Raw genomic sequence first — 24,728 nt, forward strand, 5'->3', positions numbered from 1 at the left:
ATCTCAACCTTCCCCATCATCCCTCAAGCATGAACCATCATAAAACGGTACATACTGGGATTGGAAATCAGGTATTTGATATCAGGTCTCATCATGATGCACATCTCAGTCACATCAAGACAGTCATGTTCAACTTCGCCCCCCCTTTTCAGTTTCAGACAATGTCAACAATGTAGCAGGGTTTAAGCAAGAACACTTTTTCAACATAATGTAACCTGCTCATACTTAGTAAGGCAGCTGTTATTCAAATGTTGCATCTTAGGAGCATCTCCACTGAGTGGAGAACCATCAATATAAAAGGATAGCCCCTAATGATGCCCTCACTCTGCTGTATGCTCCCAACTACCATTGTCACTGTCTTTAGGCAATCCATCAACCCTGTGTCAATTGGGTCCAGTGTGGCTGAAAAGTAGGCCCCTGGTCTTCAGAATTCACAATGTCTTGTGTAGACATTGGGAGCGAGCACACTGTTGCTTTACTGCATTACAGAAGGAACTACTTACTGTAATGTGGCATTCCTAGGTGTGGCAAAGACTTTCTATGAGCTCAAGAAAGGAATTTATGCTTTTGTTGTCTATGGTAGCGGATCAGACGCGTCCTTGTGTGTTAAAATCTGTAGAGGCTTTGTCACTAGGGAAAAGTTTGGTATCCACTGAAGACAGTAGATCACCATTTCACAAAACATTCTGACTTCTCTCTGATTAGTGGGAGGGTTCATTTTTTAAAATGGTAGATATTCTTTCCTTGGATTTGCTTCAGTAATCCCACACAAGCTAAATACTAATAGCAGAGTGCAGCACTTAATAGATGTGGCAGTATATCCTAATCTGTCTGCTCAGAATATGGCATAACATGTGACGTTGAAGATGTTCTCTCTGATTAATGTTTTTCAATTTCGCCAGGTTTTGTACAGTGAAATGTTGCAGGGCAAAAGTTCAGACATGCAGTAAATTTTGGAAACCTCAGAATCCTCCTTTGGATGGAAAATCTCCCATTTAAACATGAATCAGGATTTCTTTGGGACTCAGAGTGTGATCCATAGTGTTATTGTTTTAAAACATACAATTTACAAGAAGTAGGGTACCACCGAATCTTACCATTTGTGCATCCATCAAGAGACCTTCTAATTTATATTGCTTTGGGAAATGTGGATGCTAGTAATTTTACAGATTCTTACACTAGGAGCATACATTGTTATTTGTTTATAACCGCATTTTGTCTCTTTCTTTTTTATCTGTTTCAGGTACTAGTCCAGAGGTCCCTCTCAGCTAAAAACCTTTCACATGCAAAAGGAGGCTCAGTGTTAGGTGGCTACTTGAAAATACTGCCCACCTTTTTTGTGGTCCTTCCTGGCATGATCAGCAGAGCACTTTATCCAAGTAAGAGTGCATTCACTATCTTTTGCTTGCACACATATAATGTTTTTTTTATTTGTATGGTCTGCAATATAGTATTGAATTGAAGATGGTTCCCCACTTTGGCATAGCAAGTGCCAGAACCGAAATTCAAACATGGAAAAGGCAACTCCAGTCCCTGGGTGGGTGGTAAAAGAGAGTCCTATTTAGGGTCCAGTGTATTTGTATTTGTATTTTGAATTTGTATAGCGCATAAATCACCAATAGGTCTCATAGCGCTTGCAGAAAATTGAGAAGAGAGGTAGGGTGGAAAGATAGCCCAGGTCTAAAAGAGCCATGTTATCAGGGTCTTACTGAATGTTTTATGGTTTGTATCGGATCTGATAGATAATGGTAAGGTGTTCCATGTTGCCGGGCCCAACTTTGAAAAACATCTGTCCCCATTTTTTACCGTTCTAACCTTTGGCACTGTTAGTAGGTGTTTGTCTGAAGATCGGAGGGTTCTAGATGGAGAGTACTTCTTAAGTTTTTTTTCCAGGTATTTTGGTCCCTGGCCATTTATGGATTTGTGAACTAAGCAGCAGATTTTGAATTTGATGCGTTTCCTTAAGGGGAGCCAGTGCAGCTTCTTTAGCATGAGGCAGATGAAGTGTGAGGTGGAAGGTCTAAGACCAGTCTGTCTGCTGTATTTTGGAGGGTGTGAAGTTTGGTCAGGGAACTTTCCTTGATGTCCGCTAGTAATGCATTTCCATAGTACAGTCAGCTTATGATTAAGCCCTGCACTAGGGGTTTGACTGGCGTATCCGTTTAAAAACCTTTCTCAGGCTACTCATTATACCTATACTAGTGTGCACTACTTTGTTTACATGGGAGGACATTGATAGTTTGTCATCAATGGTGACTCCCAAATTCCTGACTGAATTTTTTGGGGCAGGACAGAGGCCTAGTGCCGGTGTCCACCAATCGTCTGTCCAATATTTGTTCGCATTTCCGAATAACATTATTTCTGTCTTCCCTGCGTTTAGCATTAAGTAGTTGTTTGACATCCAACTTTTTATAGAGAGCATGCACTGTTGGAATCTGAGCTTTCTGTTCGAGGGGTTAGGGCCTAAGGTGATTAAAATCTGGATGTCATCGGCGTAAGACACTGTATCGAAACCGTAAGCTCTAATCACTTTAGCCAGTGGGGACAGATAAATGTTAAAAAGGGGGGGGCTTAGTATTGACCCCTGGGGAACACCCTCATCGTTGTCAACACTGGCTGAGGTGTACGGTCCCGTTTTGACCTTTGATGTCCTGCCAGTTAGGTAGCTTTGAATCCACCGTAAGGCGGAGCCCTCAACACCAATCTCCATCAGACGCTATAACAGAATACTGTGCGAGATGGTGTCGAAGGCTGCCGACAGATCGAGTAGAACCAGGATGGCAGATTGTCTGGCGTCCATTGTCAGACGAATGTTGTCTATTACTTCAAGTAGGGCTGTCTCGGTGCTGTGGAAAGCTCTAAATCCTGACTGAGAAGAGTCCAGTAGCTTGTTATCTTCCAAGTGTTTGGTTAGCTGTTTGTTTATTTGTGCTTCCATAATTTTCCCGAAGAGGGGTAAAAGGGAAATCGGGCGGTAGTTTAAGGGTTGTTTTGGGGTCGTTGGAAAAATGGATTGGGCTAGTGAAAGATTCAGGGTTGCAGTTATTTCAGTAATAATAGCCGGAGCTATTTTGGTCAGGATCTGGGCCGATGCTGGATCTGCTGGATCCTGATTTAGTTTTACTCATAGTGGCCATTACTTCTACCTCTGAGAGTGTGTAAAATTCTTGTAGAACATTTTGCGATAATTGATGTTCTGTGTGTGATGAGGTTATTGGCCTTTCGCCAGTGGCGGGTGTCATTTGTATGGGGAATAATTTGTGTATATCATTTATTTTATCTCTGAAGTGAATGGAAAGGACATTTGCCCACTCTTGGGACTCTGTGCTAGGGGGGTTGCATGACGAAGGATTAGTGAACTCTTTTACTATTGAGTAGAGTTATTTTTGTGAGTTTCCAGCTTGGTTGATTCTGGTTCCAAGATAGGCTTTCTTTGCCGATGCTATTTGATCCATATAGTCTTTATGCAAGGTTTTGTATGTTTGTTTGTCCGATAGATTTTTGGTTTTTCGCCATTGTCGCTCGGCTGTTCTTGTGGCCTTTTTAACAATTTTTTAATTTGGTGTAAACCAGGGGGATCGTTTATTGGGACTTTTTGGTTGCCTGTTTAGGGGTAATAGAATCAAGGGCTACAGTGATTGTCAGATGAAGATCACTGGCCGCCTGATTTGGGTCGGTAAGTTGGGTCGTTTGGGGGGGGGAAATGACTTGAGAATGAGTCCAGGGTAATTTTATTCCAAGGCCGGCTCATTTTCACTTCCTTTCGATGGGATGGTTAGGTGGAGTTTACAGCAATATTAAACTTGATTATAGAGTGGTCTGACCATAAAACCGGGTAGAGCTCGGTGATCCTGATTTCCTGAATATTTGTAAATATGAGGTCCAGGGTATGTCCAGCATTATGTGTGGGACCAGTCTCCAGTAGAGTCAAGCCTAATGAAATGATACTAGTGATCAGTTCAGTGGTGTGTGGATCTTGGCGTAGTTCAGCATGGTGATTAAAGTCCCCCATTAGGAGGAAGTTCTTGCAGGCTAGGACGTGGGGAGCTAAGATATCTAATAGTTGTGCAGCAAAATTTGTTTTATTTCCAGGGGGTCTGTTTACTAGAGCTCCTTTCCAGGACTCTTTGTTGTTTAGGTCTAGAGAGAAGATAAGTAATTTGCCCCAGCTTTCTATGTGTGAATCGATCATGCAAAGTTTCATAGGGGATTTATAGACAACTGCTGTGCCTCCGCCCTTCTTGCACGTCCTATCTAGTCTGGAGGTGTTATAGTCAGCAGGAAGGGCAATGGCTATGTCTGGGGTGGATGTATCTTGAAGCCAAGTTTCCGTGATGAAGAAAAGATCGGGCTTTTCTTGATCTAATAATGCCCATATTTCGAGGGAGTGTTTTGGGAGGGAACGAGCGTTGCCGTATAGGCAATTGAGCTGTTTAGGAGGGGATAGCGAGGTCTGATTCTGGTTTTGATTGGTTTTATTATGTAGGCCCCCGAAACCTGTGGTCTTCTGGCCAACTGTAACCGCCCCACCATTCACAGTGTAGATGCTTTCCATGGGATACTGAGACGGTAGACTGTAACTTTGTGATGTAATTGTCTTTTCTTTATGCAGATGACATACAAATATTGTTCAACCTGAAAGAGGACCCCTAGTATCCTTACTTTAGGTCACAAGCCATGCTTTAATCAGTGGCTTCATGGATGGATTGCCTAAATTTGATCCAACAAAATCCGAAATCCTACATATCTTCAGCATGATAAATCGATGGAAATATTCCCCCGAACCATCAAATCTGGGATACTGTCCAGAGGAGGATTCCGGTATTGGCACTTTAGAGATTATCATTTACTGAAAGCTAAATCCAGGCAAATAAATTGATATGGAACCAAAGTCTTGCTTATTTTATATCTCCACCATGCATCAAATAATGCCATTTCACACTTTCCCTAAAAATATTATAATAGCTATCATCTCGATTGGGTTAAGGCAACTCAGTGTATCTGGATTTGCCCCAATACTCACTAAACAGATTCCAAAAGATCCAGAATGCACTGGTTAGCATCATCTTTAATGTAAAAAACAAATGTACTCCATCTCTGACCAGCTAAAGCAGCTTTTCTGACTCCCAGTGTGAGAATGATTTAATTCAAAGCTACCTGCATCATGTTTAATATTTTTCAGGGCACTGACCCCATTTCTAATAAAGAAATTAAAACAATGTACCCCCCGAAGGAACTCACACTCCTCTTCTTAAAACATCTTCAAAATAATTTGTTGTAAATATCTGAAATTGCAAAGCAGATCATCCAGGCACCATGGAGCTGTACTAACAAATACTACCTGAAGTTAGAGCAACTGTGCCCTATATGATTGGATCGGGTGGAAACCAAAGAACATATTATATTCTGTTGCCCACTGTATTCTTTTGCTAGAGCGAAATGGCTGAAACCCTACTGCCAGAGATTGGGGCTCCAACATTTTACATACCTGCTCTTCAAATATTGAGCACAGAAATGAACATACTCACTGTTTTCTATGTGAGCAGATTTTTATTGGCAGTGGGCACGGCCAGATCACAACTTGGTCTCCCGTTATAATGCTTAAGCACTTGCACTTTATCCAACCTGGTCAACCTACCGAAATATATAGGGCATGTATGTGTCTTTGACTTGAGATATGGGACTAGGCGTCAACACTTGTTGGTAAATGTAAGGGTTTTGTTATGTTTTAACTAATATTTATGATTCTTGAACCTTACTTTTAACTGCTTTTATGGTCTGTAACTGTAACAAAAGTACTATTAGCACTATTATTACTGCATGCATAATTTCCACTATTAGACATGGCAGGCCTTTTAGGTTTATGTCTATATTGAGCTGTGTTTCTTTTTTTTCAGGTAACTAGGCTAATAGGGATGTATCTTATGTGATATTTTAATGTGTGGGAGACCTCCAAGAGTGTTGTATTGTGTATTTATGAGCCAAATGTATTGTGTTTTAGCCTATTTTTACTGTACAACTTTTATGGCCTATGGCCAAAATTAAGTATTTTCTACTATTACTACTACTAGAGATCAGTCCACTCTTCTAGATTATAGGAATGCATTAAAAAGCTGGGAGCATATTTATGTAAATGTACCGCAGCGCTGCAAGATAGGGAAAGGACAGGAATGTGCAGTATTTAGCACAATATGGCGCATTCCAGTCTTTTTAGCAGCACTGGTGTACAATGAGCTGCAAGTTCCAATGCAGGCACCTTGGCACTGTGCCTTTGTTACATGCAGGATTTGTTTTGTGCAGGAATGGGTACCATCCTGCACAAAATCAATCCCCTGTGGCATATTCCTTTATCGATGCAGAATACATTACACAAAAAAAGAGGAGAAATAAAGATACTTCTCCTAGTAACGCCTGCCCTGGGAAGAGGTATTTTTTTGCCGCATTCCCAGGTCTAGCAATAATGATAAATCTGGGAATGTTTCAAAATCCATTGGAGTTGCATGGGAACACCTATGCAATGCCCATGGAAAGCCTTCCCAGGGAAAAGTAATGCAATGCAGCGATTTGCGCTTCATAAACTGAGCCCTAGGTTTTTCATTTTGTAATGTCATGTTACATCATTTGTGAGGCAGCTGGTCTTCGCCAAAAGACTCTGCAGAGTGGATGTGCGCTTCATTAAAAAAAATTACAAATAATAATTTTGCTGACACTGCTTACAGTGGCAGTAGTTTCATTAATAGAGATTTTACTTCCCACTTACTTCTTTTTAGATCAGCTGCTCTGGAATGGGCCTCTGTACCACTGACATCACAGTAATTTAATGTTTCATTGCTTTTTTTTACTGCAATTTTACTATTTTTGGATTTCGCAAATATTCCCAGCAGTATGCCTGGAAATTTCATCAGTAAATATAAGGAGGAAATTCACAAAGAAAGTATTAAATCAGCACCAACAGAAGTACTCTTATGAATTTACCACTCTACAGAATTCACAACTTTACCCAGCAGTGTGCCTTAAAAGCTGAACCAAGTGCATGCTTCTAGGCATACTGAGGAGAATGGCTTGTGAAATATTTACCAAGCTTCGATTTCCCAGGTAGATATCTCTCCATAGTCAAGGGTCAGGCACTGGGGAAATGATGCTCATTGTGCACATGTATTTTTTATTACTATTCTCCACCCAAAGCATTTTCCCTATGGAGAAATCCTTCACCTACATCTCCTCCAACATTGGTGGTGATCCGCTCGCCTTTCTTTCCTGAAAGGGGAGTTACCCCATTTATTTGCTAGAGTAAATCAACAATCATTTCAAGAGTGGAAAATGGTGGATCAGAGTTTTTGAATGCCCACAAATGTACATCTTTGTTGACAAACACACAATTTACAAGTTTGACCATATTTTTTTTTGCTCACTTACCACCCATTGGGATATGCTGTGTATAGCTCTGCATTTGTCTAGAAGAGGTACACCACAGAGAAATGATTTATGCTTACCAGAATTTCTTTTGTGAATTGCTGGTGGGTATAAATGCAAACATTTGTATCCATAAATAAAGGTTTGTGGCAGCAAATGCCTTTGTGATGTTGCCCCAGTGTTTCTTAGGAGTATGATTTGCCTTCAAGAAATTGGGGGCTGTAGCTCAGTGGAGAAAATCACTGTATGCCTCAAATCACACAGTTGAATACAAGGGGGTGAATCAGACTATTACACTTATGCCTAAAAGTAGATATTTTTCCTTCTATTGGATAATAGCATCACTATTAATTACAACATTTCAAAATTTGAAGGTTATTATAAGATTAATTATCATAATCAGAATTAGATAAGCTGCACATGAAACTGAAACTCTTCATAGGCTGTGATGTCAAACAACCAGTCACTTATTAATTAATCAATATTAGCTTGACCCTGAACCTCCTGGAGAATGTCCTTGAAATGTGGTCCAATTTAAGCCCATCTCCTACACCAAGATTGCCTACATAATTCTACAGACTATTTTCACAGGTCAGTGTTAGAGTTTTCTACCCCAAAAAATAAAGAACAGTCAAGCCTTGGGCTACTTTTGAGAATATTGTCTGATTATGTTGTTCCGCAGAGAAAACTGATTGTGGAAGATCCATTATCCATGCAAATAGCTAGCTATGCCCTGTAAAGAGAAGATTTTCATAGATTTACCTTTCTCTAATTAGCATATAAATCACCATCCAAAGTCAGGCAGAATCCTATTGGGCAAATCAGATTTACCTCCTCCTACCTACAACATACAAAGAGCAATATCGCCGAATGGACACAGCATGCTATTATTATTAAAGCTTGTATAGCACAACACTTGCACACACAAGGTTTCTCGATGCTAGAAGATGGGTAGGATGCAGCAAGACCAATAACTCAAAACATCCAGATCTTCGACTGTTTCTGAATAGTAGTCAGTGAAGTACAGCTTCTCAAGGTTTGCTGAAGATTGTTCCGAAGCTTACAGATCTGATAGGCAAACAACAGGTCGCCCATACGAGCCCGGCTAACTATCGGAACCATCCATAAGGAGAGATGACTGGAACATAGGGAGCAAGCCAGTTGATATGGTCTCACCATTCTGTGGAGGTATCAGGGGCAAGCTCCTGATCTAGCTCTCTGCACAAAGCAGTGGTCTTTAAATTGGATCAGTTTCTCCACCTTTAAATCAGTGCAACCCCTACAGGAAATGCACATTTTGGGAGTCTGTAGAGCAGCCTGGACACCGAGTTTTGTACCACTTGCAGCCTTCTGATAGATGCTTTTTCAGATCCCAAATAGTGGACATTACTGTAGTTGAATTCAGATAGAATGAGTGCCTGAATGACACTCCTTTGGCTGAAAATGGAAGAACACAAAAGATTTTGCGCACTCCTTTTAAGATAGCAAAACAGGTAGAGGCCAACTTCACAAAATGAGGCTTCTGGACAGCCTTTCACCCAGCAGGAAGTCAAGGTTCTTCACCCTTTTAGGACGGCACAGGAAGAGAGCACAAGTTTTCAGGCCAGTGCGGTGGGCCTCATAGGGACGGGTTCTTTCCCAGCACTAGTGTGTCAGTCTTTTCTCCATTAAGCTTCAGAGAATTTGTGTTCATTCATGAGGAAACCCATCGAGACAGGAATTCAGGGCCTCAGAGTTATGATCCCAAGCAGATAACAGAGACAAGATGACTATGTGTCATTCGCATAGGCAAATAAGGTCAGGTTTAAGCCTTCAACCAGGTCAGCCGGACAGATATATTGAATAATGCCAGACCTAAGGCTGAGCCTTGATGCACTACTGAGGTAAGGACATGTCGTGTGGAGGAGACATTCGCTGAGGAGACCTGGAATGTTTGGTCACTCAAGAAAGGTTCCATCCAGGATAGGGCAGAACTTGAAGTCTAGAATGGCCCGCCTCTCCAATACTGTGGCATGTGACACAGTATTTAAAGCAGTGCTGAGGTTTAATAGAATCAGCGCTGCCATCCCGTCATCATCCAGGAGCCACCTAAGATACTCTGTGACACCCAGAGCTGCACATTCAGTACTGTGACATGCTCTGAACCCTGACTCTGAGGGTTGGAGCAATTTATGGTTCTCCACAAAAGTAGAGAGTTGTCTGTTTTTTTTTTTTAAACTTTATTCACAGCTGCAGTATTCAAAATTGTACATCACAGTTAACCGTGTCAACACACCAGCTGGTGTTTTGTATTTTCACACCGTGCATATCCCCTTATCTCCTTACAGTGGTACCAGCAGGAGACGATAATAGTAATAACACACAATTCTTTTGCATAAGCTCCTAAGCATCAGCATCGTGTGAATATACATAAAAAGTGTCCGAACATTCCTTTTCCCACCCACCACCCCCGCCCTCTTACTTTCTTGAACTTCCCATCCCCTGGCAGTTTAACAATTCCAACCATCTAGATGGGAATTGGACTTCTCGGGCTATTGTAGGCGTCAGCGTATGCTACATCTTGGGGTGTTGTAAGTTATGATGCGAGAGGATCTGGGGTACATCGCCTCCCTCTACAGTTCTTGTGGCCTCTCCTGACTAATTCCCCGGTCCGGTACCCGCTGCCTGGGTTAGGTCCTCGCTTTCCAGTGTGCTGACAATAGTCTCCCATTCCTAGGATAATGGGAATTTCCGGAGACCACGTGTTTCTTCCCTCCTAAGTGTTGTCCCCTCTGCCCTCCCCCACTTAAGCACTTCTGCCTGCCATAAGTGTATCCTGGGTGGTCTAGGGGACTTCCATCTCATCGTTATTGTCCTGAGTGCTAATAACAATGCCAGGTCTAGGAGTTTAAATTGGGCTTTCAGTGCCTTAGGTCTTCTGCGCAGCCCCAGCAGACAGTACAGCTCTTCCTCCGGCACTGGCAGGGTCGTGACTGTTCGCATTATTCAGCACACCCCTACCCAATACTCTCGGAGTCGTGGGCATAACCACTACATATGAAGGAACCCAGCTTGCTCCTCACTGCAGCGCGGGCAACCATGGGGAGAGACCGGGAACATTTTATGTAGTTGCATAGGGGTCAGTAATGCCCTGTCTAAAACCATCCCCTGAATAAATCTGATCCGGACATTGCGTGATACCCATCTGGGGTGTTCTAGTATTGTGGTCCAATCCTTGGTCGAGAGCTCCTGGCCTGTGTCATGCGCCCAGGTGTGCATAAGCGAGGTGAGTGAGACTGCAGCGTGCGCCCTGACCCCTGTGTACAGCCATCTGACCAGGTGTCCTCCCGAACCCATGAGATACAATAAGTGTACTAGTTCATGCTGTGGGGGTTGTAGGCGTTGAGGTGCACATCTGTGTTGTATGTAGTGTGTGACTGCGGCATGCAATAGGTACAGTCTAGGGGGGGCACCAGTGGCCTGTAAGAAGGCTTCATGAGTAAGAAGGTGGTCATCTCCGAAAAAGTCTCCTACTCTCTCCACACCCGCCTCCCCCATGATCGAAGCGCTCTGTCCGTAAGCCTGCCCTGCGGCGTCTGGATACCATACAGGGGGGTGTTAGCCACGTACGCCTCGACCAAGGACGTGTATGCTAGAGCTTTCCGCCAGCATTTTAGAGATGTACGGAGGAGTGGATGGCACTCCACAGGAATGCGGCTCTTCGGGAGCAACAGGGCATGTAGTTCTCCCCATCCCATGACCGATAATGGTAGCGTCGTCCAAAACCCCACCGAGGCGCGGAGACGTGATATAGCTTTTTTAATATTCCCCTCTATCTGGTCCTCCTGCTGCCTATAGACCTGGATCCCCAGGTATTTAAATGTGGTGGGAGCCACCGAAATAAGGTGGGCCCCGAAGGTTATGGAACCGGGGTTCGGAGTGTCTTGGAAGTAGAAGCCACTTGACTTCTCAGGATTTATGGCCAGTCCCGAAATTGCGGAGAACCTCTCAAAGGTCTCGTATATGGCAGCGTAATCGGTTTCTAGGTCACGGAAAAACAACAGTATATCGTCCGCGTAGATCGATATCAGGTGCTGGGCACCACCGCTAGGAATGCCACTCCGTGCCATCCTGGTCCTCAGGGCTATGGCCAGGAGTTCCAGGGCCAGTACAAAGAGCAGTGGGGACAAGGGACATCCTTGTCTAGTGCCGCAATGGATCCTGTATGCATCATAGATATGTCGCCCCGTGCACGCCCGTGCCGTCGGAGAAGTATAAAGTAATCTGATCCATGCCAAAAGGGAGGCGGGAAGCCCAAACTTCTCCAGGGCCTGGAACATATACGACCAAGCCAGGGAGTCGAAAGCCTGTCTGAGGTCCAATGCTATACAACCCGCTGTAGGGAGGGTCGGTGGAGTGGACGCCATAAGCGCGTGTAAGCGTTGGGTGTTCATGGAGGTGCTCCTACCTGGGAGAAATCCACATTGGTCTCTGTGGATCGGGCAGGGAGGTGCGTCTGTAATCTCAGAGCTATCGCTTTGCTGAGTATTTTGTATTCCGTGGAGAGCATCGATAACGGCCTGTAATTTACCCTATCTAGGCTATCCCTCCTGGGTTTAGGGAGCGATACAACTAATGCCTGCATCGTGGAGTCAGGCAAATGGCCTTCCACCAATGCCGTTCGGTATACTTTCTCCAGGATTGGTACCAAGATATCTGAGTAGGTCGCATAAAACTCCACTGGCTGTCCGTCCATGCCCGGCGTCTTTTTAAGGTTCAGGGACTTGATGACCACCCTGATCTTGTGTTGTGTAACGGGGCCCTCGAGGTCTCTTTGGTCTTCGGCGTCAAGGAATGGGAATGGGAGGTCCGTCAAAAAGGCAGTAATTTGACCTGGGTTGACGCATGTAGGCTGGGCATATAATGCAGTCAAGTGGTCATGGAACGCCCTGTTGATCTTGGTTTGCGTGTCCACCAGGTGTTATTGTGAATAATCATTAAGACTGGTTGTAGGTTGGAGATTATACCTGTGATGAAAATAATATAAATGAATTCCATTTGTTAAGTCTCTCTTTTCTGCCATGCTGGATGTGACAGAGTAACAGGAGGAAGGTGTAGGAAGGAGACTCATGCCAATTGTAGCTTTACAATTACAACTGCTGGAGCAGGAATCAATTTTGATAAAATAGTTTAACATCTCTACTTTACACAAACACAGTTGATACCCGCTCTGAGGAATGGGCCTTCTTCTCCATGACAGACCTTTGCTACTATTTATGAGAAGATCAGAAGCTAAGCATCACAAAAATCACAATTCTATTTCTAAATTCAGTCATTAATGAGAGTTTGAATTGGTTTTAAGGGTTTTATGTTAATTAAACATTTAGTAAAATCTTTTTTTTATTTAGTTAACTTAAAATCTCAGTCAAATTACAGATTTGATAATAAAAGATGTGATTAGATCATAATAATAATGCAACAAGTATGTTCCATAAAGGAAGACATCCCTATTCTACTAACGGTGTGAAAATTGTGTGAGCTAGAACCCATAAAGAGTTTAAGTTCAAGAGGACAGAGTGAGATAGGTTGAAGCTCAAAATTCAATCAAACAATGTCAGCAGAACTTATTGTAAAGTTTAATGTTGCAGTCCAGATGTATCTTCCTGTACTCTCATCCAATCCACTTTCGGTATTCTTCTAATAATAGATAGATTTTCCTCTTTGTTTCCCAAGACTGGCACAATAGACTACAGAAAATGATCACTAAAGGCCCGATTTCAATGTCGTTAGGAAAGGGTCCAAGCGGGAATCGGATCAAGCGAATCCGATTCGTAGCCGATGTTTCTGACTGAAAAGTCCACCTATCCGGATGACCGCGTACAATGCGAGGAAGCCATTCAGGCTGAGCAAATTGATTCCGAACTCAATCAGACAGCCCAACCGGTTCAGAGCAGAATTGTGCAGCTCAATGGGGACGGTTTCCGTGCGAGTGAGTACGATGACCGAATCTCAAGGCCGTACCGATTCTGTTTTGATGAGATGAAAAGGCTGTGGGAATCAGGCTTTGGGTGCCCGTAGCAGGCACCCTTCACCCGGGCACTCCGAATCGGTTGTAGGGGGTACCCATGGTTTCCCCCTTTCTTTGCAAGCACAGCGTGGCCATGGTGCCCGCCACAAGGTGCATGCTTTTCCCCACCCACCCTTTTTTCAATGAGAACCTGTGCTCACGTCGGGTAGACAGACTTCAATTGAATTCATTGGGAGTCCGACCGAACTGAGTCTGCAGACATACGGACACATCGTAATCGGTGGGAGGGACTCCCGGAGTGCGATTCATAGGGAAAGCTTTCCGGCACAGGCTCATCTGGAAGTCTTTCCTAATGACTTCGTAATCAGCCCCTAAGTGTGACACAATATTAAAATTGTATCTACATACAAAGCCTTTCTATTGCTAGACTCTTTTCCCATGAGAATGCCTTCCAATAAAAAATAGTCTCTTAACTTAATGAGTTATATCAAATAAAATGTATCAGCTGCAACGAATATTGTTCAGCTCCACATTTTTCATTGTGAAATGAGGAAAATATGTTAAAAATTATCAATATTTCTATTCATGCATTGTATTCTAGAAAATTAAAAGGTTTCATTACTTCTTTTTAGCAGTAAGGTGTTTTAGCAAACATTCTCAATAGGAATCATTAATTAGGAACGTTCTACAGTGCTAGGGGAAGCTTTAATTGAAGTCATGTCAGGGTATGGTCACCCTTTTAAACATGCTATGCATACCTTAGCAGATTTGGTTAAGCCATTTGTATAACTACTTACTGCATTTTGCACATTTTAGTGTTCTGTCCATTTAATATTAATTTCACGTTAAAATTGCACATCACTCCAAATATATATATATTTTCAGTTTTAATAAAAAGCTCCCTCACAACCCTACCAAAATATGTGGTAATTTACTTCTGAGAGGCAACCCTCAAAACGTGTGAAAGCAAAGGGGGTGATCTAGGTGTGGATGGTAATGAGCCACCTGCCACAAATTATTGGCTGTCTCATTCTCCCAATTCTCAATTCCCCTTTCCATAGCCAGATGAATGATCTGTGTGTGTCTGATAGCAGAGTCACTGCCGCTCAAACATTTCAAACACCCTCTTAGTTGGTCAGAGATTGTCATTTGCCAGCCAACATAGTATCAAAAGAGCTACTTATTTAAGGTATAGCATTCAACATCATTTCTCTAATGTTTTGTCCTCTGTCTTGCATTCCTAGAAGGGAAAAAAATGTCAATGTGTCAGATATGTATCAGAAATTCCCAGCATGTCAGGGACTTCATTATTTTCAAAAATCAACATCCTCTTAGCAGTTGGTATTTTGGTCTGAATAAAATCATTGTGCATTCATAATATTTAACATCAACATGAAGTATGTTCTAAGCTAATTAGTGTATGATATTTTATTCTTGTTCTTGACCTTTAGAAACCTTACTGTTTCACATTGTTTAGCAATTAACACATCATAAATATATGTTCCTGTCTTGTTTAGAAGTAAATTGTGGGTACTTTGAACTTTAATTTATAAGCTTATATAATTTTTTGTCAGATGAAATTGCCTGTGTGGTTCCAGAAATCTGTGAAAGTGTTTGTGGAACTAAAGTGGGCTGTAGCAACATTGCTTATCCTAAACTGATAATGGAACTGCTTCCTGAAGGTGAGAGTCATCTAAAATCTCTATCATTTGCACTATGTCCGTCTATTATTTGTAGGGTGCATTAGACATTTGAAGAGAGATATATATTAATACCCTTTAAGATATGTGATTATGCTCTCAAATGTCTTTCAGATATGCTCCTGTATCTGAAAGCTCTGTAGTACAGCGCAGCCTTTGATCCAATATGTGCCAAATGAGTTGGAGGAATGGATATTGGGGCATATGACCAAGCAATAGCTATAATTATCGCTATTGCTTGGTTAGAGACAAAAATGTATCGCTGAGCTGCGGTGATTTTTATCGCAGATAAACCTTGGTATTACCAAGGTTTATCGCAAATGCGATAAAAATCGGCCGCAATGCATGACTATCGCTGAAAAGTCAGCGATATTCAAGCATTAGCGAGCTAATGCTCTTAGCCATGTTATCCACCTCCCATTGGATAACATGGCTAAGAACTGCTCAGGGCAGGTGTTAGCTTTTGGAGATATTCGCGCTTAGAACGAATATCTCCAAAAGTTGGTAATAGGAGATAGCGATGTTAGCGACAGTTTCCAGTCGCTATCATCTTGGCACGCCCACTTTACATGTCATTAGTGATAAATATCACTGACATGCAAAGTGGGGCCCAAGATGGTCGCTATCTCCTACTAGCTGTCGCTAACTGGTGTTAGCGACAGCAAGGTAATAGGGAGATTATTTTATCTCCGCTTTCTTGGCTTTTAAAGCCAAAAAAGCGGAGATAAACCTCCTTATAATTTAATTTGCAGACATTGATTTGTAGATCTTTCCCCAAATCATCTGTGTAAGGATAGTGAAGCATTTATAAATCCTAAGGAAGCTGTACTGTCCGTGACTATGATAAGGACCGATGTAGATGTGTCCGCTCTGAATTCTGGGAAATGTTCCCAGGGTGAATAATAACTAAATCACCAATCCCAGACCGACAAAGAGAAGAGCAAAGGTTGTGTTGCACCACGTTTTGAACATTTAATGTCAGTGATGGATGTGCAGTAGTCATTCATCGAGAATTGATCTGGTATCCCATACAAATCTACAACGTGACACAAAGATGGACTCCACATTTTTTCCGCCGCAGAGAGGTCAAGTTGTCTGGCCCACAAGAACGATGCTGAAGGACAGATACAAGGCAGATTGGCGGGGCGGGCAAATGGGTGGTGGGTGCATGCAACCCCAAAATGACATTAACTAAAATGTTCAACTTTAAAACTGTAATGTAATGCATGTCAGAAATGTGGTGCACATTAGAAGATTTAAAAAATAGAAAAAGTTGAACGGGACAGGGGTCCACATTTTATGCATCTCTGTCCAAAACCAATAGACCACCCTGAGGAACAGCCAACGTCATCCTACTAACACGCATTGGCAAAGCCAATAGGTCTCAGCAATGGTAGATCTATTGGCTTTGTCAATGTTAATGTCTTTTAGCTACAAGCACACAATTTAAGTGTGTAAGTACGTTTTTGGAATGGTACAGAAGTGGCTCTCTTATATACAACCTGTTTAGTAGGCAAAACCTATAAAGGTTATCCCCGCACTCATAAAAACAAGCAACATAATGGCGGGTTAAGCAGCACAGCAAGTGGTGAGTCAAGCTACACAACAAAGTATGGGGTGCAGGGCAGTTGCGGAGAAGAAAATCAATCAAAATAGTGTGGGGGGCAAGTCATGCAACATAACACAGGAGGGTGTGGAGGGCAGTTGAGATCTCAGAGCCTGTGCACTGCTTGAGCGCTGAAAATAATTGCTATGTAAATTATACAACACAGCAAATAAAATATGAAAAATGTCTGCAAACTTCAAATAAGTGTCTTTGTTTTTACCATATCAAATGTATGATTTACATGCCTAGATATGTGCAGCATTTCCAGGAATTAAACAAATGTAGCAGGCATGAAATAAAGAAGTGATATGATTTAGATACTGTGATAAAATAGGGTTGAAAGAAGTTTAAATGAAGTGCATATTAATACCACCATTGCTAAAAGTCATTGTAATTTATATGGAGTTCGAGAACAAAAAAAGAGGTATTTATTTTCTAAGCATGCCACTGAACTACTATAAACATTAAGAGCAAAGATCTCAGAAGCACACATAGTGGCCACTGTTAAGCAAGACCTATTGGCTTTGCAAATGCCTATTAGCAGTTTGATATAAACAAGTAAAATCAATGATTCCTATTGTGAATACTTCAAAGTCTTTACTTAAAAAAGCTGTGATTGTACAGAAGTCCACAAATTCCGCTACTGCAAATTAACATTTGAAACACTCTCTTTCGCTCTATTTTCATATTTAAAACCTATCAGTTCTAATAAAAGTCACTGACTGAAGCAATACTTTGATATAATAACGTGAACTTTTTCCACAATATAGAAATATACTTTTCGTTACATGACGCTAATTGAACGATTTACATGCCAAACATATTCATGGCTCTGCTTGTCAAGCCAGCCTGTTGGCCTCTCTCTCCCTTTTAATTTGTTTGCTCATCTGCCTATTTTCATTCCAGGGGAATGCTGAGCTAATATTGCCCGTCAGATGCCTTCTGGTGGTAGAAAGCACAACACCCTTTTTTAATTTTAGGTCTTGGCCCTGTCACCTGTGCAATGAATTTGGGAAGGCAGTGACTTTTTCTTCAAAAGCATTTCCCAACTTTAAAAAGACAGTGTAGGAGGCGGCAGCGGTCTGTGTTTTTAGGTGTTGTCAGTCCGCCACTCGGCTGTTGGTAAGAGTTCAATGGGAGGTCTGCAGGATGAGATGCCCTAAGACAGTGGAGGTGGGAAGGCCCCTCCCAACTTTTCTGAATAGCCAGCCACACCCTAAGCATCAGCTATGATGTCTGTTTAAGGCAGCAATTATTGAACATCGCTTCACGTGCCCCTCCCACCCGTATAGCACGACCCTGCCTCCCTTCAAACACAGCCTTCACTTAAGCGATTTACATTATAACCAACCTCTTTCATATTCAATAGTTTTTTTCACATTTTTTCAAACAAAATACTGGCCTCTTCCTTCACATTTTGTATAGGACATCCATTTCTGTTAAGAGGACGGATCCAGACAGAGAGGGTTAATGTGCTTTGCCCAGAGGCACACTGTTTAGACAAATTGGGAAGCTCTGACTGCAGGCTGCAGCCCAAACTTCCTAGTACTACAGGGGGCATCTTGGTCAATGAATCACCTCCATTCTAAAATCTAGCAGTGGCGCTCATGGAGTTATAGAGCAGAGGATTTCATCATATAATTAATACCCTCTTTATAAGTTTTTCTTTTTGCAGTTTTAAAACGGAAAGGGAGGGTGTGTGTGTATAATCAGTGATTCCTATGAAAAAGAAATGAAAATCAAACTTGGTTTTGACTCTGCACCCGTCACAGTCCATTGGTGTTGTACTTTAAAGTAGTTTCTCTGCTTTGGAGTAAGTTCATTGTATTACCTATGTAATAAAATGCCCTTGGTTCACGTCACAGATGCTACAAAAAAAATTGAAAACATGGCTAAATATTTTTTTGCTGCAAAAAAACAAACTGCAAGCGAAACATGCCTCAGGACGGGTATTTTCATAAATACACATAATTCGTTTTCACAAACAGGATTAGGCACACGCTGCTCCGTCGAATATGCAACCTGTAGGCACAGTAGTCAATCACAGCATGGCCAAATCGAGCCTTTTGATTTGGCGGTCGATAAAGAGAGGTTGCACGCCAAACAGTGTAAGTCGCTGTTCTAAGTCCACTCCTTGACTAATTAACAGAAAGTTTAACATTCTCCAAAAATTGTAAACATTGGGTTTAGCATTTTTGTGCACCCTGAGTAGCATCTGCAGAGTGGCAAAAAAAACCAGAGGCTACAGTTTGGGAGGGTGATGGGGTGGCGTTTCATATAACGCACATGGGGTACCCCCTGTTTCCTCTTTAGACACACACTTCCTCCTCAACTAAAGCCACACGTCATAGGAATTCAGGATATAGCCAAATCTCATGACTTAACCTCCTTTGCTTATATGCAGGGCCGACCGGCGTCCCTGCGATTGGTGAGATGTGGCTGATAAGACAGGCGGCATATTTTGTTTGACTTTAAATATGCAGCGGCTCTGCGCTCATCGGACTTAATTGATAAAGTGGCAATGCCACTGTGGCATCACCTGATAAGTGTGCCATATTGAAGCGAGTTATAGTCCTATGTAAGGAGGATGCGGCGGACAAACAAACACTGTGGGGCATATTATCAAGGGCCTTATCTCCGCTTTTTTGGCTTTAAAGACAAAAAAGCGGAGATAATATTTTTGCCCTATTTACAAGGCGGTGCTAACATGCATTAGCGCATGTTAGCAGCCGTTTCCAGACACCTTGCTCTGCATCTCTGATGGGATGCAAAGTGGGCGTCATGGCCGTACCCCTCACGGAACACCATGTAAATTATCGCTATGTGCACATTGCAATATTTACAAGGTGGCCAACAACACAGTTAACGATTTTGAAATCCGCGCTAACCGCGGGTTTCACCGAAAACTAATGTCTGCTGAAAACCTGACTTCCCTGCATTATCCAATGGAAGGTGGATCATCAGGCTGAGTGCACCCTGGCCTATCAACAACGTTTTTGCCATTCCTGTGGACTTTTTGCTGGATTTCCGGCGACATCCCCTCCTACAACGCTGCTATCGCTGGAATTTTATCGCCTAGAGAAATTAGTTCTTAATAATGTGCTAACAGGAGATACATTCCAGTGATAGCCAGCGATAAATAAAAAAACGCTAAGTGCGCTTTGAGATATTTATCGCCGTCTGTTGCTGATATGCCCCCATATTTGGTTGGTATTTTACTATATGGCGCTCGTCGGATCTCATTGAAACAGTGTAATTCACTAACAATCACCTTGACCCAGCAGCGCAATGTTGAGGCAGATTCCTGTGTAAGGGTGCAGCAGTTATTTAGAGAATTAAAGTTACTCAACTTGAGCGTGTTCCATGGCCCCATAATGGCATGGGTAATATAAGTCTCCTGTGTAGAAAAAAAGTTAGGCTGGTGGCCGCCATGGTGAAACCTGAAGTGCGGCTGCAACAACAGGAGAAGAAGGGGATGGGAGTGAAGTAGTAATACCATACAGAGTGGAAGCTGGGGGGCTTCAAGAAGATGTGAAAACATGAATGCTGTTTACAATGGTGCTGGAGTAGGTGAAAACACAGCACTCCAGAGGAGGGCTCACAAGCCAAGAAAAAAAGTCCCTAAAATGGTCAGAAAATGAGAGCAGTGGAGGAATAGTATACTTAGTCCCTGCTCTGGGGAGAGGTAAACTCAGATAGAGGTATGACAAATGCATGCAAGGGACAAATGGGGAGAAACAATAGCAGAGCCAGCATATTGAAAGCCTAAAGGCAGGCTGAAGCCCCCAAAGTAGATACAGCATGTCCCTTTGAGACAGCGCAAGCACTGTCCACAGCCAAGACCTAAAAAGGTGTTGATACATTTACACAGACGTTGTCTTGCCAAGTGTCATTCTTATTAGAAACTAATATTTACAGCGTTTCCCTCCGCTGGTGATATAATTTGTTTGTTTTGGTTGTCTTGTTTTTCTGTCCTCGAGTTACCTCATTTCACCGGATTTGGGGCCAGATGTATGACCCTAAAAAGTATGCGCAAACAGGTTTGCGACCCATTTGTGCATGCAAAATGGCCCAGGGCCATGTATAATTGCGAGTCGAAATTAGGAAGGGGCTTTCCTTTCCTAATAGGGTCTTCAAATCAATGTATGAATGTTTTGTGACCGCAAATGCGGTCTCAAAACACTTGCAATTTACCAACCTCTTCAAGAGGGTGGTAATGCAGTTGCAATTTGCAATGGGACCCCTTTCACTTCTTGACTGTCTCTAAAAATATTTTTTAAGGGCAGGCAGTGGTCGCAGGGACCACTACCTGCCCTTAAAAAATTAACCGAAAATGTTTCTTATTTATTTATTTTCTTAATGCATCCCATTTTCGTTTAAGGAAAACGGGCTGCTTTTAAAAAATAAAAAGCTGCTTTATTTAAAAGCAGTCCCAGACATGGTGGTCTGCTGAGCCCAGCAGGCCACCATCCCTGGGAGATCCTGTCATTCCCAGTGGGCTCACAAATTGCGAGATGCTCATTAATATTCATGAGCCTTGCAATATGCGACCCCACTGGGAATCGCAGACAGAGTTAAACACACTGTTGTGCATGCCAAATAGCGTCTCCCAGATTCCAAGTCGCAAATGAGTCGCAATTTGCGAGGCTCTATTTTGCAGGTCGTACATCCGGCCCCTGGTTTCTCTTCTTGTCAAATGGGCATAATTCCCCCAGACTACACTTTTGAAGTCTACCCTGACCTACCATCCAACTTGATCAAACTGCACCCACTATTTATAATGGGATCTGATAGATAATCCCAGATTATGGTCAATAGAATTACGGTAATGAGTATTAACGTGACTATGATTAATATTAATAATAATGACGATGATTAAGAGACACACACCTCAGTGGTGCTTGGGTTATCGACCTCAGAGGGAGGAAGGCATCTTCAGCCTGGCACCCACCGACTGCCCAAAACTCATGATATAAGCGCATTAGCCGACTGAGCTATCCATATGCACAATATGCACTCTGCAGCCGGCTCGAAGCCATAATAGTATAATCAAATGTGAACAAAAACAATGGATTTGACACTTCCTATTTAAGTGAGAGGACACCATTCACTTCACATTTTGAGTCATACATCGTAAGGATGATAATGCACATATTAGATGCCCCGCATTTGCTTGGGTTCATGAAATGGCCATGTTTTGTTTTTCTAGTCAAATTGATGGTTTTGGTCCTGTTATGCTGTTTATTTGAATTCCGTTCATGGTCTTATGTTAATGTCATTCAGGGCAGACACCGGGAGGGGGTTGAGGGTTTCAGACCAAGCCTTTTCTTCATAACAACATTTGAATGACCTATTGGCGTTCAGCCACCAGAAGGCAAAAAACCACACTTAGGAGCGCTGCCAATCTTTTTCTGAAGGCAAAATGTGCCTTTCTAACCCCAAATATCACGAGCAGAATAGTCAGCCCGTCCTAATGTTTATACCAAGGCGGACATTGTAAGAACTTGTTCAGCCTGGCCTTGAAGAGGCCATCTCATTTAGAAAAAAAAAACAATCGTTACCGACCCTTGCATCCCTACCATTCACCACAAGGCCTTCCAGATCATTTCTTGGTAATGGCAGTTGGGGTCTTTTTGAGACATAATGTGATGTAAAGTAGTCTGGTGAAACAAGAAACATCTGTATGAGGCCTATTCCATAGCGGAAGTGGTCGCTGTAGGCAGTGGCATGATGCAAAATGGTGGGGCTCTCTGCAAAAACGTTGTAATGGCCCCAATATCTCACAAATATCCATAGGCATTGGGCTGAAGTGGGGCCCCATGAAGAATGAGGGCCCCTGAGCTGCAGGATCCTGTGTTACGCCCTTGCTTTGAGCCCCCCTTGTTATTGTAAACCAATGAGCACTGGAATCAGACACTCAGACCACAGTCGTCCCAGGGATCTATGCAGCTTCGGCTGTGCATCACTAAGTCTCTTGTTCACCCCCCTCCTTAGGTACCACCCACACTCCACCCCGACACACACACTGTGCCCCATTACCTCTCGAAGAACCCTGTAACACTGTGAGATTGTTTCCCAACTTTGATGTCCCTTTATTTCTTTGTAGTTAGTCCACACATCTCTGACAAGCCCCTGCATATCTCTCAAATCCCTTCACACCTAATGATGCAGCATCTCTTTGAGATGGCGTCCCTTCATCACTGTCAAGTCTCTGCACTTCTAGCAATGCCCTGAACTCTCTAATGACCATGCATTTCCCTAAAGTCAATACACTCCCTGATGAACACATATCTTTTGAAGTCCCTGCATCTCTGTCATGTTCCTGCAACCCTGTTTACCATGCATCTCTTTGAATCCCTACATGCACCAATGACACTGGTGCTCCCTAAAGTCCACACAACTCTATCAAGTCCCTGCTTTTACTTAAGTCCCTGAACCCTCTACAGAGACTGCGTCCCTCTAAAGTCCCTGCATTCTTCTGATGTCCCTGAATCTTTCAGAAATCCCTGCATCTATGCCGAGTCCCAGCAGATCTCTTATGTCCCTGCACAAACCGGACTTCTTCACATCTTAGTAAAGTTCCTACATATCTGGTGAGTCCCTGCATGTTCCTCAAGTCTCTGCACACCGCTGATGACCCCTCATCTCTCCGACGACTCCAAAGACCCATGAGGTCCTTGCATTGCTCTAAGGTTCTTCTTAATTACCCCACATCTCTCAGGTGTCTCTGCATGTATTCAAATTACTACATTTTTCTGAAGTTCCTGCTTTTCTCTAACCTACAATGCACTTCTTGCATCTCTCACACCTAGCACAAAGACATAAAATATACTTAAAGAAAGGTTATAAAAGTCCCTTACCTTTCTGCACACTGCACATCCTCGTTCTTGTCCTGGTGTTCTTCTCTCCTCATGCACAGACCCCAGCCAACACCCCTAACCAATCCTGGCACTGCTCTCATGTTGTTAAACAGCATGAGAAAAGGGCTAGGATTAGATGAAGCTGGCTGTCACTGCACTCCAAAGGACACTGGATGCCTGTGCTTACTGTTAATTCAGCTGTCTCAGACAGCTGGGTTAGAGAGGTTTAAAGTGCCCATGTCTGGCCGGCCGTCGCAAGATAGTTGGTCAAAGTGAGATGCACACTGTAAACTTAAGTGAGCAGCCCACCACTCTTCCCTTCTACTATCACTCAGCGGCAATGGCTCTGCTCCACCCTGACACTCAGCTGGGGATGTGGGTTACTGATAAATAAGATGATAGTAAATTAACTTTATTACCATTTTATTTTTCATCTCTGGGCATGTGGGTATTTTAATTAGTGGGGCGACACTCCTCCTCTCTAATGGAGGAGCCGCTCATGGTCACTTACTCCAGAAGTGTGTTAAAGCAGATTAAGGAAGGCTTCTGGAGAAAGAAAAAGAGAGAGCAGAAGAAGGAAGGTAAAGAGAAAGCAAACAGAGAGGGAGGAGAGTGAGAGTGAGAGGAGAGAAGGAGATTGGTACAATGGAGGCATGGAAAGAGAGAGATTGCGGGAGGAGAGGAAATTAGCAGGGCTGGTTTGGACTTTTTAGCCAATGCTGCTCTCGATGCCACAATCCAGCCTGCATACGCAGTCATCAAATCAGCGGATTTTCAGAGCAGGCATAGGCTCCTCTCCTTCACTTCATCCACCCACTAACAATCTATCCCTGCACAAAAAATGTTTGGCACTGATATCTGAAATTACTGCAAACATCGGGTTCATTAATCAGGTTAGTGGCTATTAGAAATGTTGGACTGCTATCACTATTATGTATAGCTGTATGCTGTGTATGTGCATAGTAAGATGTACGTAGTCCTACAGAATTAGTCATGCTTTGTTTATATGATAAGCATAAAATGTACTTGGCATGACTATATTAAATACATTTCTTTTAAAGAAGGCAAGGTTGTGATTTATAGCTACTCTAGGGCATGAGTTAGAGCTACTTGTGATAACTATAACTGGTCAACTTCAGTTG

General features: G+C 42.7%; 1 protein-coding gene across 2 annotated transcripts in view; it reads left to right on the forward strand.

Annotated features, from left to right (window-relative positions):
• LOC147747160 (sodium/glucose cotransporter 4-like) overlaps positions 1–24,728 on the forward strand; it is a 752,240-nt gene that overhangs the window by 492,191 nt on the left and 235,321 nt on the right. For both annotated transcript variants that reach the window (XR_015307504.1, XM_086952402.1), the window contains exons 8-9: positions 1,244–1,379; positions 14,995–15,102. Coding sequence is in view for 1 of the 2 variants with exons in the window: in XM_086952402.1 (XP_086808528.1) it covers positions 1,244–1,379; positions 14,995–15,102 (244 nt within the window). In the remaining variant the exon portion in view is untranslated. The remainder of the gene's footprint in view (positions 1–1,243; positions 1,380–14,994; positions 15,103–24,728) is intronic.

This window comes from Lissotriton vulgaris, chromosome 1_1, assembly GCF_964263255.1.
Source record: "Lissotriton vulgaris chromosome 1_1, aLisVul1.2, whole genome shotgun sequence".
NCBI lineage: Eukaryota > Metazoa > Chordata > Amphibia > Caudata > Salamandridae > Lissotriton > Lissotriton vulgaris.